This window comes from Crotalus tigris, unplaced genomic scaffold (assembly GCF_016545835.1).
Source record: "Crotalus tigris isolate CLP2741 ecotype Arizona unplaced genomic scaffold, ASM1654583v1 scf7180000023654.2194447, whole genome shotgun sequence".
In the NCBI taxonomy this organism is placed as follows: Eukaryota; Metazoa; Chordata; class Lepidosauria; order Squamata; family Viperidae; genus Crotalus; species Crotalus tigris.
Window position 1 is genome coordinate 903,543 of NW_024100101.1, and position 23,396 is coordinate 926,938.

General features: G+C 38.7%; 1 protein-coding gene across 12 annotated transcripts in view; it reads right to left on the reverse strand.

Annotated features, from left to right (window-relative positions):
* The window catches only part of CDH23 (cadherin related 23), a 641,486-nt gene that overhangs the window by 504,890 nt on the left and 113,200 nt on the right, over window positions 1-23,396 (reverse strand). For all 12 annotated transcript variants that reach the window (XR_005553851.1, XR_005553852.1, XR_005553854.1 and 9 more), the window contains 3 exons: window positions 20,191-20,333; window positions 17,618-17,665; window positions 15,185-15,277 (listed from right to left, as the gene is read on the reverse strand). Coding sequence is in view for 9 of the 12 variants with exons in the window: in XM_039320524.1 (XP_039176458.1) it covers window positions 15,185-15,277; window positions 17,618-17,665; window positions 20,191-20,333 (284 nt within the window). In the remaining 3 variants the exon portion in view is untranslated. The remainder of the gene's footprint in view (window positions 1-15,184; window positions 15,278-17,617; window positions 17,666-20,190; window positions 20,334-23,396) is intronic.

Sequence of the window (23,396 nt, forward strand, 5' to 3'; positions counted from 1 at the left end):
GCGTCGTTGCTGCTGCTTGCCGTGGCCACCCAGGAGCGCCTGGGCTTGCCTGCCGCCACCCCGAACGGGCGGTGGCCAAGGTAAGGCTAGCGGGGCAGCGGTAGACGCAGGGAGAGTTGCTGGCGTGCGTGGGGCCCGGCGGGTGCCTTACCTGCCTTGGGCTGGGCCAGCTAGTGGCCCAGCCAGTGGTCGGCCTGTGCCGTCTCTGCCACTTGCCAGCTACATCTCGGCCGGCGCAGGGGGCGGCACCATGCATGTGCGGCGCTCCCGGGAAGGGAAATACAGGTAGTCCTCAACTTACGACCGGTTGCGGGGTCGCGGCATTAGGAAAGTTGAGGACCGCTGCTCTAGAGCAGTGCTTCTTAACCTTGGTAACTTCAAGATACGTGGATTTCAACTCACAACTGGCTGGAGAATTCTGTGAGTTGAAGTCCACAGGTCTTAAAGTTGGACACCCCTGCTCTAGTCGGTTCAGAATAGCAGGATATGGGCTGTAATTTCAATAGCCCCTTGTCCACAGGGGAACAGTCTTAGCTCATAGGGAATTTTTTTATATATGAACCCTCCCGAACTGTTGTGGAGAGAACATTAAAGCGTGCTCACGTTAATAATCTTTGGAATTTGGAGATTAATATTATGTAACTACCTTGCTGGTTTAAAAAAAACAGCTTGACTGCACAAATGAAGCAGATAAAGATTTATAGAACTAGTTATGTTTAAATATTCAACTCAGACTTCTCATAAGGAAAACCTTTCCCCTTAAACAAGAGTCCAGGTAGGCTTTGCATTTGTTTTCATTCTTAATTGCAAAAGCAGTGTTTGGTGGAGTGGTTGCATGATCTAAACATTCTTGCATGCTTGTGAAAGAAAAGGTGCACAGCTAGAACATTACACAAAAATAGTAATTGTTTTGGCTTTTGTAAGTTTATTAAATTAACATGGTTTAAATAAAGATCTAGTCATACAACCTCAATCCTATAAACAATGGTATCTTTTTTTTAAAAAAAAGAATATATTTTTAAATTCCTCTTTCAAATGTTCACTTCAATGGGTTCCTTCCTATATGAACTTCACAAGATAAAGAGTAGGAAAATGGAAAGCTGTTGAGGAAGTGGATTATGCAGAGAAGATTGGGGTGTTAAAAAAATCAAATAGAGGGTAAACCCTGAAGGTCAGGATGGCAAGTGCACAGGTGCCTGACTAACATACTAGAGCAGCCCTGAGCTGCACAGACACAGGCAAACACGTTGTAGCAAATTGGAAAGCCATAAAAGTCTATTACACAAAATCAAACAGCAGCCAGCATGACAGCCATTAGCCTGAAATGAATACATGGGAACTTAATGAGGTCTGTCGAGGCCAGCTTGGAGTATTAAGTTGCCAATTCCTGTAGGATTTCCCCTTTCTTTATAGAGTTGAAAGCATCAGTACTGCCTTGTTAAGAGTTTGACAAGTTGTGCAGAAAAAAAATTGCATAATTATGTGTAGAGCAGGATTATGCAAAGCACAGGAGATGCCCTTTTCCTGCAAGGACAGATACGTGTACTTCTTCCTTGCTAGCTCCGATTGTAATTAAGAGGAAGGCTATCATGTTCTATTTTGATGCGAAGTGCAGAATAAAAGAAATGATTTATACCCAGTTACTGAACAAGGACCAATCCTCCAAGCTAATGCTACTTTTTTTTAGTAACAAAATCTTGCAAGTCTCAATGTGCTTCTGCACATACTCCCTTTATATAGGTAGTCCTCAATTTACAACCATTCATTTAATGACCATTTAAAATTACAACACTGAAAAAGGTGACTTATGATCGTTTTTCACACTTACAACCATTGCAGCCTCCCCACAGTCACATTATCAAATCTGGATGCTTGGCAACTGGTTCATATTTATGACGACTGCCATATCCTGGGGTCATATGGTCCCCTTTTGTGACTTTCTGACAAGCAAAGTCAATGGGGAGGCCAGATTCACTTAATAAGTATGTTACTAACTTAACAACTGCAGTGATTCATTTAGCAACTATGGCAAGAAAGTTTGTAAAATGGGGCAAAACTCACTTAACAAATGTCTCACATAGCAACATAAATGTAGGGCTCCTAAGTTGAGGATTAGCTACATTCATAAGAACCAGGGAATCGCCAGTCTGAGGTGCTTTCTCAAATTACACTTCTGCCTCAGGCTCAGATTTCTTTTATCTGGATGTTGTCTTGATTGTGGCTCTTCCCATTTCTTAAGGTTATTCCTTCTGTCTAGCAAGGATTCATATCATGAAGAGAAGAGAAGAGAAGAGAAGAGAAGAGAAGAGAAGAGAAGAGAAGAGAAGAGAAGAGAAGAGAAGAGCTGGAAGGAATCTTGGAGGTCTTCTAGTCCAACCCCCTGTTCAAGCAAGAAAACCTATACCATCTCAGACAAGTGACTGTCTAGTCTCTTCTTAAAAACCTCCAGTGATGGAGCGCCCATGATTTCTGGAGGCAAGCTGTTCCACTGGTTAATTGTCCTCACTGTCAGGAAGTTTCTCCTCAATTCCAGGTTGCCTCTCTCTTTGATCAGTTTCCAACCATTGTTTCTTGTCCTGCCCTCTGGAGCTTTGGTGAATAATGTGACCCCCTCTTCTTTGTGGCAGCCCCTCAAATACTAGAATACTGCTATCATGTCTCCCCTATGTCTTCCTTTCTTTAGACCAGCCCAGGGTAGGCAACCTTGGCTCTTTTATGACTCGTGGATTTCAACTTCCAGAATTCCTGAACCAGCTATGGTTGTCTACCCCTGGACTAGCCAGACCCAAGTCCTGCAGCCGTTCTTTGTATGTTTTAGTCTCCAGGCCTTTAATCATCTTAGTTGCTCTTCTCTGAATTTTTTCCAAACTCTCAACATCTTTTTTGTGATATGGTAACCAAAACTGGCTGCAGTATTCCAGGTGTGGTCTTACTAGTGTTTTATAAAGTGATATTAATACCTTGTGTGATCTTGATTCTATGCCTCTGTTTATACAACCCAGGATTGTATTAGCTTTTTTGGCTGCTGCTGCACACTGCTGGCTCATGGTTAAATGATCATCCACGGACTCCAAGGTCCCTCTCACAGTTACCATCTTTAAGCCAGGTCTTGCCCAATCTGTACTTGTACCTTTGATTTTTCCGGCCTAAATATAAAACTTTGCTTTTCTCCACACTGAAACTCATTTTGTTGGACAGGGCCCATTGTTCAAGTTTGCCAAGATCTTTTTGGATCCTGAGTTGGTGTTCTGAGGTGTTGGCTACTCCGGCCAGTTTGGTGTCATCTGCAAATTTGATGAGTTCCCCTTCAATTCTCTCATCTAAATCATTGATGAAGATATTGAAGAATAATAGGGCTAGGACAGAACCTTATGGGACCCCACTGCTTACTTCTCTCCATGTGGATGTGATTTTAAGCAGGTAAGCATCGCTATATAAATAGTTCCTCCACTAAGCCTGAAGTATCAAGACATTCCATTACAGATGTCAACCAAATCTTGATAATTGTTGGTTAACCAATAAATTGATCAACTTAGCTTGAAAACATTTAATGATAAAGAAAACTTCAACACTGTTGCTTTTAAATATACAGAACTCAATTTTATTTTTAGTATTGTCTTCTTATATTAGTTTACAGAAGCAAAGATCCTTCTACTAAATAAAGGTGATTTAAAAGTATGAATCCTGCTGATTAAAAAGTTGCTAATCCATTTAAGTCCAAATTTAGACAAATGTACTAATTCTTAAGTACATGAACATAGTTTTATATTATTAATATTTTGTTGACTAATTTACTATATACTGTCCTATAAAAGAATTTGATCATATTAGAGGGAGGGCTTTGTTTTTAGCAGTCCCCTCTGCATGGTTGGCAGATAGCTTTTTCCATGTAGCTGGCTCTAATAAAAAAATATACCATGGGCAAGCCATGATACACATAGCTGGCAAGGTAGCAAGGATGTCATAAATTTCACTGAGATACTTTTAATGCTAATTTGGGGCAAATACAGAATCTAGGAAAGTGTAGCCTTAGTTACAGTGAGTTAATTAAAGCAGAGCCTTCTTGAGAAGCAGTTTCCCAAATCTCTTACCATCTGAACTGAATTGCCATTTCTGAGATAATCTTTCTTGCCCTCAGCCTTGCCACAATCTCTGCAAGTCATTTTTCTGGTATCAGTTGTGTTCACCTGGATAGGTCATACAAATAACTACAACTGGTGGCTGCAATGGATTCACAAATTTCTAGGCAAAAGTGAAAAACTGAGATAACTCTCAAATTCTTGGCTCCAGTTTCAGATGTCATGTGCCCTTGAACATCAAAGACATATCAAGCTACTTTAGGCTTCCTGTGGAACAACCACTGAGAGAAACATAATTGGGCCTTTGAGCTGATCTAGCAAGATTCATCTTATGACTAAGAAGCAAAAAAACATACCAGAGAAAGCAAATATGAATTTACTATTTATTCTGTTTTAATTCCCAATCCTTTCATTTTTTTTAGATTTCTTTCTATTTTTAGAAATTTAGAAGAGTGCAATTTTACAGCTTTGTGTCCAATGTACTTGAGAGCTTATTGTTAAGATCTCTCTAATGCACTGTTCTTTTCTCCACTGTTTATTTTTCCACTCACTTTTATTAGGCAGTCAATCCTTCATCTTTATTCCAAAAATCTTAATATGAATCATGAAGTACCACTGGGCTTGGGTTACCTAAATGGCTCAGATGCTGATCTTGCCAATTTCACTTTCTACACCTTAAGTTAGGCATAGAAAGGAACAATATTATCGAGATCATCAGTGAATAACATTATAAGATTATAACACTTCACTGCCAATATAAAATTGGAGTGTATACTTTATCTGTCAGCCCCAGCATTTGAGCTACAGCATAATCTATTGGCATGTAGATTATGTCTTCTGCATTTTTTTTTTTTCTTCAGAAAAGCTTGGATTGTCCTCCAGCTTTCTACTCTTCCATCTTATCTGGCTGTATTTGCCTTATACTGCATTTCTTAAAATGCAAATACCATGTAGTCTTTCTCCTGTCACATCAAAGCAAAATCTACAGCAAGCAGCTGGCTAAGCACTGGTCACAAAATCCTGCTTCACAGTTTTTCAAAGAGCATCCTCTCCATTCTAAATAATTTACATTCCTTAAACAAGCCCACTTGGTAAAGCAATATTATGCATATTTTAAATCAGTATTTTAGGAGGCATGTTTATTTCGCATTCCACTTATTTACACTCATCTTTCTCCAATGTTCCAGCTGCCAAACTGCAGTAAATTTGAATAGCCTTCCCCTACAGTTCTACCCTTTCGCTGGAAGTGCTACAACTGAGAGAATTATTCATGTCAAAGCAAAAGAACAACAACAGCAATAAAGCTGCTTTCAATGCCTCCAATATTGCTAATTAGTAGTCTGTGCCAAGGCGGGTTTACTATACTGCTGCCTGTTTTGTACATTTCCTACCTCAGCCTATAATCTACTGCACATCCAGAATGGAGATGGGAACTCAGCATTTTGGGGGAAGAAGCAGTTTCTTTGCTCCTTTCTTCTAGAAGAATAATCTCTGCCCTTTCCAGACCATGGTGTACATTTAAATCCACCCTAAAAAATGGGCATGATTTTCATTAGTTGGAATATATACACTTGGACCTCTCTGACTGTGTTCTTCCTCTTTGTGTATCTGATGGATCACCCATTCCTTCTAAGCCAATGAAAAAATGCCTTCCACTAATTTTGCCTCTGCCTTTTGATAATTGTACAAATTGAACCCCAAGAGAGATGACTAACAATGTGGACACTGCAACAAAGAAGTGCCTTATTCAGGAAGGGAGTCCACTAAGCACATCATGCCAGAAGCAATTTCCACCCGCATTCACCGCAATTTATTTATGCAGTTCACTGTGAAATCATATGGTTGCAAAGCTGCATTTTGCTAAAGGGGAAAACCCTACTCGGATATCCTATTGTCATAAACCATATTATCATAAACCATCATACCAACTAGTATAGACAAGAGGAGTAGTTTTGGTGGACTTGATCAAAAGCAATGTCCATGGTGGTATCAGTATGCATATACATACAGGAAGAGAGAACTATACAAAGTGATGAAAAAGAGTAGGTAATATGAACAACAACAACAACAACAACAACAACAACAATTAAAGAAAATTACTCAATTTTGAACTCAAATTTTTCAGTACCTATTCAACTTTATCCCTTTTTATTTTACCTCACTCACTTCTTAGATAATCAGTTTCTATTTCATTCTAATTACTTTTACATTTCTTCTAACATATCCAAGTTCTGTTTTGATTTAACAAAACAGACATGTGCATTTTCACATTCATTTTTCGCAACAGACTACAAATACCCACTATTTTTCTACCAGCATATTCATATCTTAAAATTTGTCTATATGCCCACCTTTAATAAGTCAAGATATATACATTTTGCCATTTGTGCATAACTTTGCTGTCTGTGTGACAGTGGTGGAATTCAAATACCTGAACAACTGGTTCTCTTATTTGATGCGGGCGTGGGCCTCTGAGGCCTAGAACGGAGTTCCTGAAGTGGTATCCACGCACTTCCAGTGGGCCGTTCTAGGCCTGGGAGGCCTCCTCTAGGCATCTGAAGCCTAGACTGGACTTGTAGAACCCAGCCGGTTCTCTGAATGCAGCAAAACGTAGCTACCGGTTCTAGTGAACTGGTGCAAACCAGCTGAATTCCACCAGTGGTCTGTGAACAAAAATGTCTGATCTTCGATACATTAATTTTCAGATCTATGCATCCTGCTGCATTAATACAGTGTCTAACATTTGCTACAAATCACTTGTTCTTAGTCAACTCAGCATCCGTTCATTCAAACTCATATGCAGAGTCATATCCCCAAACAATGCATTTCTAATCTCTCTACAGGCATACCTGATACATAAATACATTCCAAACCAAGGGGACATCCTACATTCTTGTCTTTTTTCCTGCTCAGAATTTCCTTTACTCTTCTATTTGACTCACCAGCATCATATACTGTTCTTATTGCACTTATTAACCAATATTCAATTCCACATTCTTGCAAAATATTCCATAATTCATGTCCACACTTTGTTATGTCTGAATTAGGAAACATACAATAAACATACAATCTTTCTCATATTTGTATATTTTTAGAGATTTGCTGAGGATCTGCATGCCCCCTAGCTATCAAAAAGCTGCACTGAAATTTTGACCGTCATTACCTGTGATACCCATTTAATTGGAATTCTTCCAAACACCTCTAAAGCATGCTTAACAAATTAACCCCCCTGTGGTTTTGCTTTCATACTTTTTCCTTCTATAAGATAACAACAATCCTTCCAATCAGGGACAGAGGTGGTCTTCCAAGATATGTTAATTAAGCCTGACAACCATTCCATTAGCAAATCCTACCATATTTTTCCAGTTATACCAACTATACCTGCGTTTACACATTGTTTTTCAACATTCATGAACTCCTTTTCATCCATGGTTTTCTTCCGCAATAACATTTATAGAATTAATTTCCACCCCCCTCTTTGACATACCACTATCATTCCGTACAGGGCTCTAAAATATTCTTTCCAATATTTCTTCATTTCATTGTCATTCACCATAACTTTTATTCTTAATTCCATTCACTCTGCTAAACTATGTTTAGCCCTTATTTCCAACAAAATCAAAATTTAAGAAAATTAAAAAGTATTATTTCTATCATAGACAAACTGAATAGAGAAAAATGGGTAATATTGTTCCTCCTTGCCAACTGGAAAATTATTTAATTCAAATATTGACATACAGCAGATATCAGGCAGTCTATTGTTGGAAATCAAAGGTAGATTCGCCTTTCAGTACTTTTGGTTATCCTCAAATATACAAAGGCTTCATAGTTCTGAATACTGTCAATGCTGCAAATATTGTATATTCTTGCTTTGACAATATGCAAAACTATCTGGTAATTACTGGGTTAATACATAGCTTAGAGTGGGGGGGGGAAGCCCAGGAAAGAAAGAGGAAGTAAACTTTTGACTAATTGGATAATGTGACTTGTGACTGCAAGACAAGGGAGGGGTTTAGCAAGAAAAGATTGATGCCAGCGAGAGGAAGTCAGATTCTGGCATCAATACGTCCATGATGGTGACCGGCAAAATTGTAGCTCTGTAATAAAACTTTAGGAAACATGCCTGAAAGTTCTTTGAAGTGCTTCATTAGTCGGAACCTGTGACATATACTTTCATACATTCCAGATACATTCCAATATGAACAAAATCAATATTAATATTCTTAGGAAACACATCTTCTATTGGAAACACTCTTTTCCCTGTGTGTTTAGCTTATTTCCTATAAACCCTTATTTTATATGTGAGTTGGGAAATCTATTTTATCAGAAAGCAATTTTAATATTTAATCAATATTAAATACTTTTTACTTAACTCTTTAATAAAGAGGTCTCTAGGGGGTCCCATTATAGTGAATAATTTCCAGTAGGCAATTTGAAATTATTCCATCTTAGGACAAGATGTTTGTTGCATATATGCATATGCTTGAGTAGGAGACTGGACTAGAAGACCTCCAAGATCCCTTCCAACTCTGTTATTCTGTTCTGTTATTCTGGTGAGCACTTGGTTTCATCTATATTCCATCAAATTTTGGATGAAATGAATAACCAAGGTTCAGTTCAGTTCAGGCCTGGATTTCTGCCATCCTCTATGAAAGAAACAAAGTCAATGAAAGATCCCTTTCTTTGTTTACTCCAACCAAATTGCCTTTCTAAAGAACTATGCAAGAATGAACATGCAGAATATTATTTTTTTTCTTCCTGGTGGCTGATTTCTGAAATGCTAAATGATTCTTTTTCAGCACTTTGACTGTTTTATATATATATGCTGTTCCTCAGGATTCCTCACCTGTTTAACTTAAATAGTACCACTAGAAGAAAACATCTAAAGCAGGAGTCTTCAAACTTGGCCATTTTATGTCTTGTGGACTTCAACTCCCAGAATTCCTCAGCCAGCAGCCAGCTGAGGAATTCTGGGAATTGAAGTCCAGAAGTCATAAAATGGCCAAGTTTGAAGACCCCTGATCTAAAGCTTTCATGTAGTTTTCCTTTTACTACTTGGGAGACTATTAATATTTTAGACTGGTGCCCAAAGCAATTAATGGTCATAAAAAGGTTAATTAATTAAATTTAATTTAGGCAAAATAGAAGATCTTACATTTTATTCACTGTTTAAGTGATGCTTATGTTGGGATATATTCAAAGTAAATATTAATATTGAAAGTATTCAAATATATTCAAAATAAACAAATAACAATGTGACTAGCTAGACTTCCTTCCCATAGCCACCCTTAAAAGGAAACAGTGATTCTTACTATGAAAAATCATAGCCACCCTTAAAAGGAAACAGTGATTCTTACTATGAAAAATCATCACATATACATGAACCAGATGTCTATCATTTTCAAAGTTGGAGGAAAAAATAGAGAGATTTTTCAGTTCTGCAGTGGGCAGATATTAACAGCTATGTTGAGTCTGTGAAGGTTTTCCTGGAGGATTCTGAAGAGCCACAATTTGTTATCATGCCTGATGTTAACTATAACAATATGGAAAGAAGACATAAGTTACTACTGTTGTTTTTCTCTTTTCAACATGTTCTTTGTAATTAGATATTCTGAGACACCATCACACTGCTCCTGCCAGACAACACTTAATACACAAGCTGAGACAATGTGAGCTCTCATTACATTGTGAAGAACGAAAATGTATGTAGCACTTGCAATTCTATGCTTCATTTTCTTACAACACCAAATTCCATCACAAGTTCCCAAAAAATGTCTATACTGTATAATTAGCATTTGTATTCCAAGCTATCAGGTAATTAGGATAAGCCACATCAATTCTGAGGGGGAAAAAATAGCCACTGAAGACCAAAAATGTGCTGCAGCTGACAAATAAACCAATGCAGTCCTAGGCTTCCTCAGTAGAGAGATAGCATGAAGGGTTAGTACCACTTTATAGTGCTTTGGTAAGACCACATTTGTAATGTTGCATCCATTTTTGGTCATCATGGTACAAAAAAGATGTTGAGACTCTAGAAAGAGTGCAGAAAGAGCAAGAAAGATGATTAGGGAGCTGGAGGCTAAAATATGATGAATGGTTGCATGAACTGGATATGCTTAGGGCCTAGGCCCGTGGTGGCAAACCTATGGCACACATGCCACAGGTGGCACACAGAGCCCTCTCTATGGGCACAGATGCTGTCGCCCCAGTCCTAGGCCTTCACCTGGGCTTTATAAAACCTTTTCACTTTAGGCCTCCGCCGTTGTGTGCAAAAAAAAGGTTCAATCAATCAATTTCAACTTCTCACGGGAAAAAAAAAATCTCCCAAAGTTGGAATTGATTGATTGAACTTTTTAGTCCCACCCAGTCTGCTGTTACTACCGCAGCCATGCCCACCCAATGGGCCACACCCACCCAATGGGCCATGCCCACCTGGCATCCGATAATACATAAGTGGGTTTTAAGTTGCAGTTTGGGCACTCGGTCTCTAAAAGGTTCACCATCACTGGCCTAGGCCAACATAGAGAAGGACTAGGGCTGAAATGATAGCAGTCCTCCAATATTTGAGGGGCTGTCACAGAGAAGAGGGGATCAACCTATTGTCCAAAGCCCTTGACGGCTGGACAAGATGTAATGGATGGAAACTGAACAAAGTGAGAAGCAACCTAGAACTAAGGAGAAATTTCCTAACAGTGAGAACAATTAATCAGTGGAACAGGTTGCCTTCAGACGTTGTGGATGCTCCATCATTGGAGATTTTTAAGAAGATATTGGGCAGCCATTTTTATGGAATGGTATAGCTCAGACGTGTCAAACACAATGCCCGGGGGCAGGATGCGGCTCGCAAAGTGGTTTCATGTGGCCTGCGAAGCCATCCTGAAAACAGTGAGGGAACGGCCCCCGCTGCCTTGGCCCTGGCCCAGGTCAGCCAGGAGCCAATGTACAATTTTGTGGTGGCCATTTATGCTGAAACGCATTCAGTCTTAGCTCCATAAGGCTGTCTGGAAACAGTGAGGAACCAGCCCCTGCCACATCAGCCCCACCCCTGGGTGCATGCTAGGGTGGTGTCACCCTTTGTGAGGAATGAAGAAATGCATCATCGCCTGGAAGTGGCCAGCAAATGGCCCTCGCCTACTTCACATATCTGGCTTGATGGGCTCGGCGGAGGACTTTCAGCAGGCAGTGAGGCTCCTCCAGTGGAACATGCCTTGGCACTTGCCCTGGTCCCACCCCCTTCTGCCAGAGACCCTCAGATCTGTCCCACTCCTGCCCAGGCCCCCACAGGCACCCTTGAATCGAACAATGTAGAGCTGGCCATGTGCACCCAATAGGCCACACCCACTCCATCCACACCCACCCAGTAGGCCACACCCACCTGGCTCCCCGAGGGCAACCACAATGCTGATGTGGCCCTCAATGAAATTGAGTTTGACACCCCTGGTATAGCTTCTCCTGCTTGAGTAGGGATTGGACTAGAAGACCTACAAGGTCCCTTCCATCTCTTGTATTTTGTATGTGGAAACATAAGATTTGAAAAGAAATAACAATAGTTAGAAGAGAGGATTTATACTGTTTCTGATATAAAGTCAAGGAATCACATTTTACCCAAAGAAGGCTAATGAAGGATTCTTACACAGAAAAAAGTAGAGCAAAGACCGACCCAAAATGGGATGTCAAGTAGTAAATTTATTAATGGAGAATTAATAATGTAATAATTGCTACTTTTAAAAATACTACAGGTAGCTCAATTTCACAGTCTCACTCTCACATACAAGCTTGATCATTAGCTTGATTGAATGGCAAAATAATGTATCTATATTAGGCAGGGAGATACAACAATGGAATGCTAAACTATAGAGAACCAAGAAGTCTGAATTCTGAGAAGCAGAAGAGACTGGAAAGTATCTTTGCCTCTGATTAATGGACCTAGAATTCAGGAAAACAAAGCTATTAAAATGATTTGTTCAAGTTGTCTCAAAGCCATACCAAACAATGCTGGGACAACCACAATCAGATCTCCTGCTTATCAGGAATACTAGCAAGAAGGTGGAGCAATTAAAATTGGAGCCTTATCATTTTTCTTTTATGGATCACATATCAGGTCCGCAGAAAAAGAAAATTCCAACGGTAATAATGGAAAAAGGGGGGAAGTTTAAATGCACCTTAATCTTACTATAGTAATAGTGCTGCAGATTTTTTAACAGGATTTATAAACCCAAAATACCAACCGCAACATATAAAACTATTGTCACATATCTCCAAAGTGACATATAATTTGGCTTTTAATCAGCAATTTTACATCCCAATGTTGATAAACTTTACATATAGTCATTTAGATTTAAGATGCATTAACATATACCAATAATTTAAAAATAATTTTAGTTAAATTCACAGGGTGTTATAATCCTAGAGAATGATTTATTGATTTATTTTTCACTTCTCTATTCCAGGCATGTCAAACTCGCAACGTCATGTGATGTTGCGCGACGTATTGGGACTGTTTTGCCATTGCCAGGAATGGAGTGGGCACATCTTCTGTGTGACGCGCCCGGCCTGTGAGCTGGCAGTTTGACACCTCTGCTCTATACAATCAGATAATTAAGGTGGTTATAGATTTTTTAATTGATTTAGCAATAACACTATAGCAATAGCACTTATATATCACTTCACAGTGTTTTATAGCCCTAAGTGGTTTACAGAGTCACAATATTTCCCCCAACCATCTGAGTCCTCATTTTACAAACCTCTGAAGGATGGAAGGCTGGTTCACCTTGAACCAGTGAGAATAGAACTGTCGAACTGCTGGCAGCTGGCAGTCAGCAGAAGTAGCCTGCAGTATTGCATTCTAACCACTGTGTCACCAGGGCTCTTAAATAGATGCTTCTGTCCTCCTGGACCTTTTTCTATGTAATTTTGTTGTTGTTAGTTGCAAGTCATGTCCGACCCATCGCGACCGCATGGACAACATTCCTCCAGGTCTTCCTGTCCTCTACTATCTTCTGGAGTCCTTTTAAGCTCATTCCTACTGCTTCAGTGACTCCATCCAGCCACCTCATTCTCTGTCATCCCATTCTTCTATTGCCCTCAATCTTTCCCAGTATTAGGTCCTTCTCCAGTGAGTCCTTTCTTCTCATTAGGTGGCCAAAGTATTTGAGTTTCAACTTCAGGATCTGGCCTTCTAAAGAGCAGTCAGGGTTGATCTCCTCTAGGACTGACCACTTTGATCGCCTTGCAGTCCAAGGGACTCGCAGGAGTCTTCTCCAGCACCATAGTTCAAAGGCCTCAATTCTTTGTTGCTCAGCCTTTCCTATGGTCCAGCTTTCACATCCATACATTGCAACTGGGAAAACCATGGCCTTGTCTATACGTTTCTATGTAATAAGAAACTCCTATTTCAAAACTTTATATCAATGCAATTTATAAATCAAAAACATAAAAAGCAACAGATCAGTATAAAAATGGAAATATAGGGAAGGAGAAATCTGCAAAATTTAATTTTGTTCTATTTTTCTTTTAGATAATCCCATTTTTTAAAAAAACTCACATGAAAACTCACACTTATTTTTATGCATATTTTTCTATTATATTTTTATCTATTTTCTGTTATAACAATTTTCTACATTTTTTCCAGTGTTGTGAAAAAGTAGCTATGAGGTTGTACACTTCATATGTCTTGAGGAAGATCAATAAAAATGATCCATGGGTATCTATCACCAACATCTCTGTAGCAAAACTTTCCACCAAATGCCATCAGATTGAAAATGTATTAGAAACAAATAAAACCCCCAACTTCACTTAGCAGTTTTGAGTGAACCAACGTGATTTACATTATACATGAATTGAAATGCATCTGTCCATTGGAGTATTCCCTTCTGCACTGTGTAATATATTTCTTAGGTCAAAATCAATGAAGTATTATAAAATGGCTGATTTTAACATAAAATAACTGTTTCATGATAAAATGATTATCAGAACATATTTTCCTGCAACGTGCCATGATAAAACAAATGCATAGAAATTTTTCTACTAGGATTCTTAACTGAAAGGTAGCTGGGCTCAAAAAAGCATGTTTGGGAAAAATGGCACTGAGTGAGCTATCTATCTCTATGATGAAATAACATAACATGGATATCACCCTGGTTCTCATTCCTTCCAAGCCAGGGATTCAAATTCAATTTCGGACGGTACTCTAAATCTGATAAACTGATGGATAATTATTTTCACAGAACAAAGAATCATAGGAATGTAGCTCTTGGGCAGGGATTTGTGTATTTCTAACTAATTTTTATAACACTCACCAAAAATGACATTTGCAGGATATTTTTTCAAAGTAATGACCATTATAATTGAGCCATGGTGGTGCATTGGTTAGAATGCAGTATTGCAGGCTAATTCTGCCAGCAATTTGATTCTCACCGGCTCAAGGTTGACTCAGCCTTCCATCCTTTCAAGGTCGGTAAAATGAGGAGCCAGATGGTTGGGGGAAATATGCTGACTCTGTAAACCACTTAGAGAGGGCTGTAAAGCACTGTGAAGTGGTATATAAATCCAAGTGCTATTGTTATTGCTATAACTTTTTTTATTTCTGTTTTTTAAGTGTGGGTGCCAATGCTTATATAAGTCAAAACAGCACTGTTGCGCCCCATGGGAAATTGTCAGGCGGCTTGAAAAAACTTTTTAGATTTTGCAGAAAATGAAAACATTTTTATAGGAAGAACCATATTGAACAACAGGACCCACAAAATATCTCAAACAAATTGAATGTGTTTGGCAGCTACAGAATTTTGACTGACTGGGAAAGAAAATATCACACACAGTTTGGCAAAATGAAAATAACAAACAGGAAATTCCATGTGATAATATTTTGTGGCAAGACTACTTAATATAAAAGTGATCATGAGTTTTATAGGAATATGACTATCACTTGTTCCACTTAAAACCATGGATAGGGACAGAACATATGATTCTCTGATCATATACTGTAATGAGAAACATTTTCCTTCAGATAGCTAGAGAAGGATCCCAGTTCCAACTGTAATAAATCATTCCTTGAGAAAAAGAACAGATGGAAATTCTACCAAGCAAAACAATAAATATGTTCATACCTCAGGGATGCGAACACTGTATGGTTGATTGTGAAATCTTGGTGTGTTGTCATTGACATCTCCAACTTGAATATTTACAGACCCCTTTATGACCTGTAATCAAAATGATTTGGAGCAAACTTAGTTACTATAATTGCAACAATTTCTTCAATTACAGGGGTAACAATATTGGAAAATTTTGAAAAAAGTTAGTGTCAAGGTAATGATTTAAATCTAACCAGCTGATGTAATGTAAGATGTAATATGTAATGATGGGAATGACTCAGCTGAGTTTGTGTCTCTTTAAGAGCCAGCAGGGTCTGAGGGTCTGTGTCCCTTTAAGAGCCTTTGTATAAAAGGGAAGGCTCTGCTGGTGTGTTCTTTCTCTTCCGTTTCCTGCTGTAACTGTGGTTTGTTGGATCCTGCTGTATTAGCATGTGTATGTATATTGTTCCTAGTATATCAGCGGTTCTCAACCTGTGGGTTGCGACCCCATTTGGGGTCGAACGACCATTTCACGGGGGTCGCCAAACAACGCAATCTGCCATTTTTCCGTCATTTTTTTTCCTCAGCCGGCGCAGGGGGCGGCACCGCGCATGTGCGCCACGCCGCGCATGTGCATTGCGCAGGGGTGATGCATGGGGCAGTGCCGTGCATGGGGTGGTGCATGGGGGGCGCCGCCGCGCATGGGGCGGCACGCGGGGCAGCGCGCGGGGCGGTGCACGGGGCGGCGCACACGCACTGTGCATGGGGCGGCATGAGGATCGGCGCCGTGCATGCGTGCTGCGCATGGGGTGGGGCAGGGGCGGCCCTGCGCATGCATGCCGTGCAGGGGGCGCCGCCGCGCATGTGCACCGCATCGCGCATGCACGGCATGTGCTTATGACCGGGGTCGCTGGTATAAAAAGGTTGAGAACCACTGTAGTATATGATATTGTAGAGTGTAAGATAAACCACCATTTAATATAGACCACTGTTTACTGTGTTTACTCCTGGGTTATCTCATACAATAAGACAGTGCATGCTCTAACAGTTAGTAAACCTTACTACTGTAGGAAAATTATCTCTGTGTGAGAAGGAGAATTGGATTCTAGGAAGTGTAAACTTGTTATTTTGAACTCCTTTCAGTTATGAACGAGAGCCTCAATTACTGCTCAAAGAATTGTTGAGTTGTGAATGCTGGATCCACAATTTAAGGTTTGAGACTACAATGGTGATAGCTGGTTCCATATTAACCAACATAATGTACTTTCTAGCTAAAACTAATATGCATCATTCCTATGTGTCATTCATTATTCCTTCAATATGATGTGTTGATTCTGCTACCTGTGGTAACCATCTTTAAACACATTAGAAGTTCAATTTTAAAAATCTAACTTAATTGAAATAAATCATGGAATCCATATACATATCTAGTGTGGCATTTGTTATTAAAGAGTGATGTCAGATAATTTCCACCAAGTTGAGGTCTTATGATATTAAGGATCCTCTCTATATATCAGAGAGATTATATAGAACCACAAGTATTTTATTTGCAACTAAAGCATGTATGCCACAAGAGAATTTCATATTTATATTTTCAACATTATGCATAACTTGATTTTTTGGTACATAATTAATATGATATTCTGACATTTACTTTATATATTATTATATTAGAATAACTGCCACTGTCTACTGCAGCATATTTTCAGAACGGCTAGACAAAGCAGAAAACATGTTTCGCTTTTAGAATAGATTGTTTTGAAGTTATGTATTTGTGGGGACCTGTGAACCTATATGGATTTATTTATACAAAAGACCAGGCAAAAAAACAAGAGAATCCAAAAACGCTCCTTTAAAGTCAGAACTTTCCCCATAACTGAACATTTTTCTAATTTTTAAAAAATCACATTTCCCTGTCGTCCTGAGAGAAAAATGGCTATTTAGCATGTGGCTATTCCCAAGGTGGATCTATATTCCATAAATATAAGGGATGTTTTTCAAAGCATTTCCAGGTTTATTCATAAATGGCTTTGAAGCTGTCCATAGCTGTAAATCACAGCTTTACACTTAACTGACCTAAGCATCAATATTTCTTGAGTACAATGTGAGCTTCTATATAACACAACAGGTTGTCCCATGGTCTGCCATGCTTCTGCTTTACAAATAGGAAAGAAACCAGAGACCAGAATTGCCTTGTCCCCTGAAATTTACACTTCTTAATGCGAATGGAGAGGGAAACAGATGGTGGGACTTCCACACCACTTCATAAACTGCTGTACAGAAAGAGCGAATGCCTGAGATATCCACCTGCTTCTTTTATGACAATCACACTGCTGTGCCCCTAGGAGAATTTCTTCAGAAAGAGGGTGGGATTGTGACAGTTTTCCTCTCCTCCCCATAGAGTGACCTCTCTCCATATCAGGTCTACTCTGCTCTCCATTTAAATCATGGAACAAATGTTACACTTACCCCTTGGCTGTCACTGACAGAAAATTCAACTGTGAATTCTGACTTCGTCTGAAATGAAAAGAAAAATGATATAATTAGAGATGCCACAGTGGTAATCTGTTGATAGAAGGTTTTGGATTTGAGCCGAATATAATTACATGCTTTTGCAGCCTGGAAGAAGATGAAGCAGTATCTCGGCAATAACTGAAAATCTCACTGCAAGATTGTGATAGTAGGATAATTTTACCTAGATATCAAAGGGGTTGGAATAAATTAACTAAGGTAGGAAAGTGCTGAAGGTTTCACTAAAGATTAGATGAGTAGGGTGTGAAAAGCAGAGTAAGTATGAACAACAGTTATTCAGCTTTTGAAAAATAATTTAAGTTCTTTTTCACCATGTTGTAGTTAAATCTAAAGAGCTCTTTTACACAATGCAAAACAATCTGAATATTATTGGGTAACATAATTATAAAAATCGAAGTGCCCATTTACGCCATGTTGCACTGAAATGATAAAAAAAATCTGATCCTCTAACATCACTGCAGTTTGATTTTTTTCAAATGGCTGAATTCAAACACAATAAAATTGTTATAAGAAGAATGAGTCAGTGATCCCCAGGTATACATCTTCTATCTTTTCCTTCCCCCATTTCTGGGACATTTCTTGGAGCTTATTATCATGGCTCATTTCAGATATAATGTCTTTCCCCCTTGAGCTAAACCACTATTTGCTACAGCCAGGTTCTCTTTTTCAATAGGTCAATGTAATCTGGTTCATATATCACACTAAGCCAAACCAAATTAAAGATATTATAACTTTGTGTGATGTGTGAAACCAGAAAGATTGATTACTAGCCAACTAATAGCTCAAATGAAAATAATGTATTACTTTGAAGTCTGGAATTATTGGGTTTGGGGATAAATTGCTAGATACTGAACTCACAAGCTTCTGTCCCATAGACATCTATGGCAGCACTGTAGGGAAGTAATGAGATGTGCATTATGATATTAGGAAACCAACTCCACCACTTATATCAGGGGTGTCAAATTGATGGCCCGTGGGCTGGATGTGTCATGCACGGGCCACGCACATCCTGGCTCTGCGAAGGCAAAAAAGTCATGATACATCGCGATACATCACGTGACATGACCAAGTTTGACATCCATAACTTATATGGAAGGGCATTATGATGTCACTAATCATATTTTGTCACGTGCTGTCACTGGTGTTAGATATAGACACTTATGTTCTTTTTTTTCTTTTGACTGTTTATTCTGGAGGAAAATCCAAGAACATTTTACTACAATACAAGATTTCCTCCCATGAATACTTGGATAATGAAAATTAAGAAGACCTTATATGGGATTTAGCTCCCAACTCAAAGCCTGCAGTCAGTCTGTGAAAGTCAAATACTAAGCTTAAAGTTAATTGTGGCTCTCGTTCATAACTGAAAGGAGTTCAAAATAACAAAGCTTCATTTGTTCAGAAAAAACATATGATTTGTCCTATTCTCTCTCTCCCCCTCTCTAGCTGAAGGACACCTGTTTCTCTGCTATAATAGCAAACAAATAATACCTAAGGAGATAATGTTGCAGAACATGAAGGTGATAAACTATAAAAGATATGGAGTCAGACTAGATTCCAAATAACTTTTTACTCTACATGGTCCATTTTTTACTTCTCTTTTCTGGGCTTAAAAGGTAGTACTGAATCAACTGGAAAAACAGTCTGATCCAGTATAAGGGTCTCCCTAAACACAGCACAGCACAAATAAAAAGAGATATTTGTAGTCCTTGACTTCTGACTATTTCTTTAATAATGGTCAAAGTTACAATGATGTCAGAAATAGTGCTTTATAATATGTACTGGTGTTTATGATTGTTACCACCATCCCCATGGACATATGATCACAATTTAGGAAATTGGCAACACACACTTGCATTTACAACTATTTGCAACATCCTGCAGTCAAGTGATCAGTATTTACAATCTTTTGTGCCAGTTTCTGACAAAAAATATCCACTGGGGAAGCTGAATTTGTTTAATGACCATTTGACCCACTTGAAATTGAATCTTATCATGTAAGTCAATGTGGTTGTAAGTCAGACTTACACCTGAAATTTTGTTCTCAATTGTCGTCATAAATCAAGGACTACCTATAGATTTTTAATATACATAGTTTAATATTTAATTTATGAAAAGAAAAGATCTTTTCTTCTCTCTTTTTTTCTTCCTTCTCCTTTCTTTATTTCGTAGGTTACAAATATATTTGCCACTCTTATTAATATATAATACCTATATAAAATTATAATATTTTAAAATTCAACAAAAGTGGGAAAGAAAAAAGATAGAGCAAAAGGGGAATTTTCGTCTAGCAAAATGGAAGTGGTTTGCTTTTTGCTTCTAGCAGGATATTTTTTCTAGTTCACAACCCAGCCTGTAACCCTGGGATTTCCCTGCTGATCACCCATCCAAATACTAATCCAATCTAGCTTTTCAAGGTCAGCTAAGGCCAGCCGGGTGCTGAATGCAGGGTGAGGAAGGGCTGAAATTCCGAAACATATTACAATTTAATACAAATCATTCCATGTTACCTCTCTGTCTAATGGTTGTCTGAGCCAAATGACGCCGGTCATGCTTTCCACTGCAAAGAATCTGCTGGCTTCTTCCCCTACTACTCCAAATACAAGGGGGTCATTATCTAGGTCACGGGCAAGCAGCTGTGTTACTGATGAACCTATAAAAGGTATCAAAGGAAGAAAAATAATTAGTTAGCAGCATCGTGAAAAGAACTGTGTTTAAACACCAGCATCTCTGCTCTCTTAAAAAAAAAAAAAACAGTCACACGCATTGTACTGATTAGCATAAATTTCCTGAAGTAGACTGAGAAATTTTTTAAAAAGTTAAGTTGGCAGAAACAAACATCTGTTCTTATCAGGAATTCATCTTTGACAGCTGTGAAAGAGACATATAGAACAAAATGACATATACACTGTTGAGTTTATATATATTATCCAGCTTATATGTATCTTCAAAATTGATATGTTATGGGTTTGGGAAGACAGTTGCCTGCAATACAAGGAAGCACAGCATATCCATACATACAGATTTAAAGAGACTAAACATAGGACCAACATAAACATCTGTTTTGTGTGACGTTCCCCCCCCCTTCTCCTGAAAATCTACTGACAGCTGGTGTCCACCATAAGTAGAATGTTAATATTATGTAAACAACCAAAAGGCTCACACAGGGCACATAGCCTCAGAAAAAGTGATAGATCTCGTGATATTATTTCATTTTATTTCAAGGGAATTGCATGAAGCAATGGCATATACAGGAAGTACTTAGTGAGATATATTAAAAAATCCCCTTCTTTGCTGAGAAAGATTTATTTAAAATTTAAGAAGCAGCATTCTGTTTCCAAGTCAATATTTTATATAAACACTGGGAGGTGGGAGAATATATATGGATTTATTTCCCTAGAAAAGACTGTTTATATATCTGCAAGATAGTTGAAGTCCACCACCCCAAGGTACCAACCTGTGTCCCTTGCACAATATGGTTTCCATTACTGTTTCTCAAGAATAGACCTAAATCATCTCCTATTCAAATGGATGTAAAGATTATCTTGATTGGTTTGTATTTTGATAGGCTGTAAGAGTTCAAGTCACACTGTCCCAGCATTCTATAGAACAAGCTGTTATTATTCTTCATTGAAGAGAGGAATAAGGAGCTCTTCTTCTACTTTTGCCTACATCAGGGGTTCTCAACCTTGGCAACTTTAAGACTTATGGACTTCAACTCCCAGAATTCCTCAGCCACATTTGACATCCAGTATGTCTTTTCAGGTGAGAAACATCAAACTTCAGCTATTCCCAGTCCAAAAGACAATTATCTAAAATCAATGTCTTAAAGGTGCTTTTTTCAAAACGTAACCAGACTATGTTTTTTCTTTGAGGAAGAAAACATTTCACTTCTCATCCAAGAAGCTTCGTAAGTTCTTGGAAGAGAAATGAAACATCTTCCTCAAGGAAAACATATAGTCCAGTTGCCTTTTGAAAAAAGCACCCTTGCGAAAACCATGACCTGGATGACTGAGAATCTCCACTGACATCTAAAATCAATAGTTGCAAATAGAAATTGATAAATGATTGAAAGTAAGTAGGTATTTTTCCCCAGCTGCAAATAGAAATTGATAAATGGTTGAAAATAACTAGGTATCTTTCTCAGCTGACTTTAACTGACTTTTCTAATTAATATCCATTAATCCATCTTATTATTCTATTGTAAACTCTGCTATTAATCAGTCTTCCATGCATTATTATGTTGCATGTTCCTTTCAGTTCAAGAGCATCCAACCAGGTAAGTAGATGGGAAATTTAAATAAAAGTCAAAATGGTGACTATGTCCCTCATTCATATGAGGCTTCATTAAAACTGGCCAGCATTTTGCCCATTTCAAATTGTCCACATTGGACAATTGATATATGACAGTGATGGAGAATCTTTTAGAGACCGAGTGCCCCAAAACCATCCCTGCCCCCCCACCCCACCAGCCGGCAGGGCCACCCACTGCCTCCACAGCCCACTGCAGATCACCCAGCAGTGCCATGGCAGCCATGCCCTCCATCCTCGCCCCACAGCATCATCTGCGCGTGATGGGGCATGAGGGCAGAGTCTGGTCCCTGCTGCCTGGCTGCCATGTCCTTGGCTGTGCTGCTCTGTGCGGGCTGCACCCAGGGGCGACTCTCCTCCAGGGGGCTACTGGTGAGGAGGGGGCTGCAGGGGAAGTGGGGCTGGGGCAATGGCACTCTTGCCCACAGAGAGGGCTCTGAGTGCCCCCTCTGGCACACGTGCCATAGGTTCACTACCACCGATATATGAGAACCAGTTAAGACACTAGGCTAAAAATCAGGAGACTGTGAGTTCTAGTCCTGCCTTAGGTATGAACGCCAGTGATCTTGTGCCAGTCACTCTCTCTCAGCCCAACCCACCTCACAGGGTTGTTGTAGAAAAAATAGGAGGCTGCGTGGAGTTATTTATAATTTTATAATAAAGGTGGGATATAAATAAATAAATAAATAAATAAATAAAATTATATTAGAGCATAGCTACATTGTCACAAGTAAAACTATTTAAATAATATAATGTAACAAAATATATAAAAAGAGATTTTGGACATTTCCATAAGGTATATTTAGTCCTTTCCAGTAGGTTTCAATAATAAGCTGAAGTAGGTATTGAACAGGTGTCTTTTCTTATATACTTTTCTTCCTCTTTTAATCCAAGAAAAGATATGTTGAAAATCAAATTCTGCTAGCAACCATTAGTACTCAAATTATTTTGTATCCCAGCTACAGATTTCTGTTTTATCTTTAATCATTACTTTTTCTGTAGTGGTTGCCAAGTCCTTCCTCCTGTTCCCTTTTCACTTGGCATTACTGAACACAGTAAGCTTTAGAAGATAATTTGATCACACCTATTCATTTTACAAAAATATTTTTCTCTTCTTTAGTACAGTTACTGCGAGCAACAGTATCTATCCCTCTCTTCACTACAGTACAGATACAGATATTCTTAGCCAAACCCATTTCCCTGCAATGTGGCTTTGATTGTGAGAACTTTGATTGTTTTTGCAGGACATTTTGAATATTTAAAATTTTAAAGCCTATATTTTTCCTTCAAAATAAGGCCCACTTTAAAAAATAGATATGCACATACATTTATCTGTTTCTTTATGGCTGGCAAAATGAGACTTCTGATTTGAAGTGGTATCATTTTTTTTCAGAGAAAACATAGG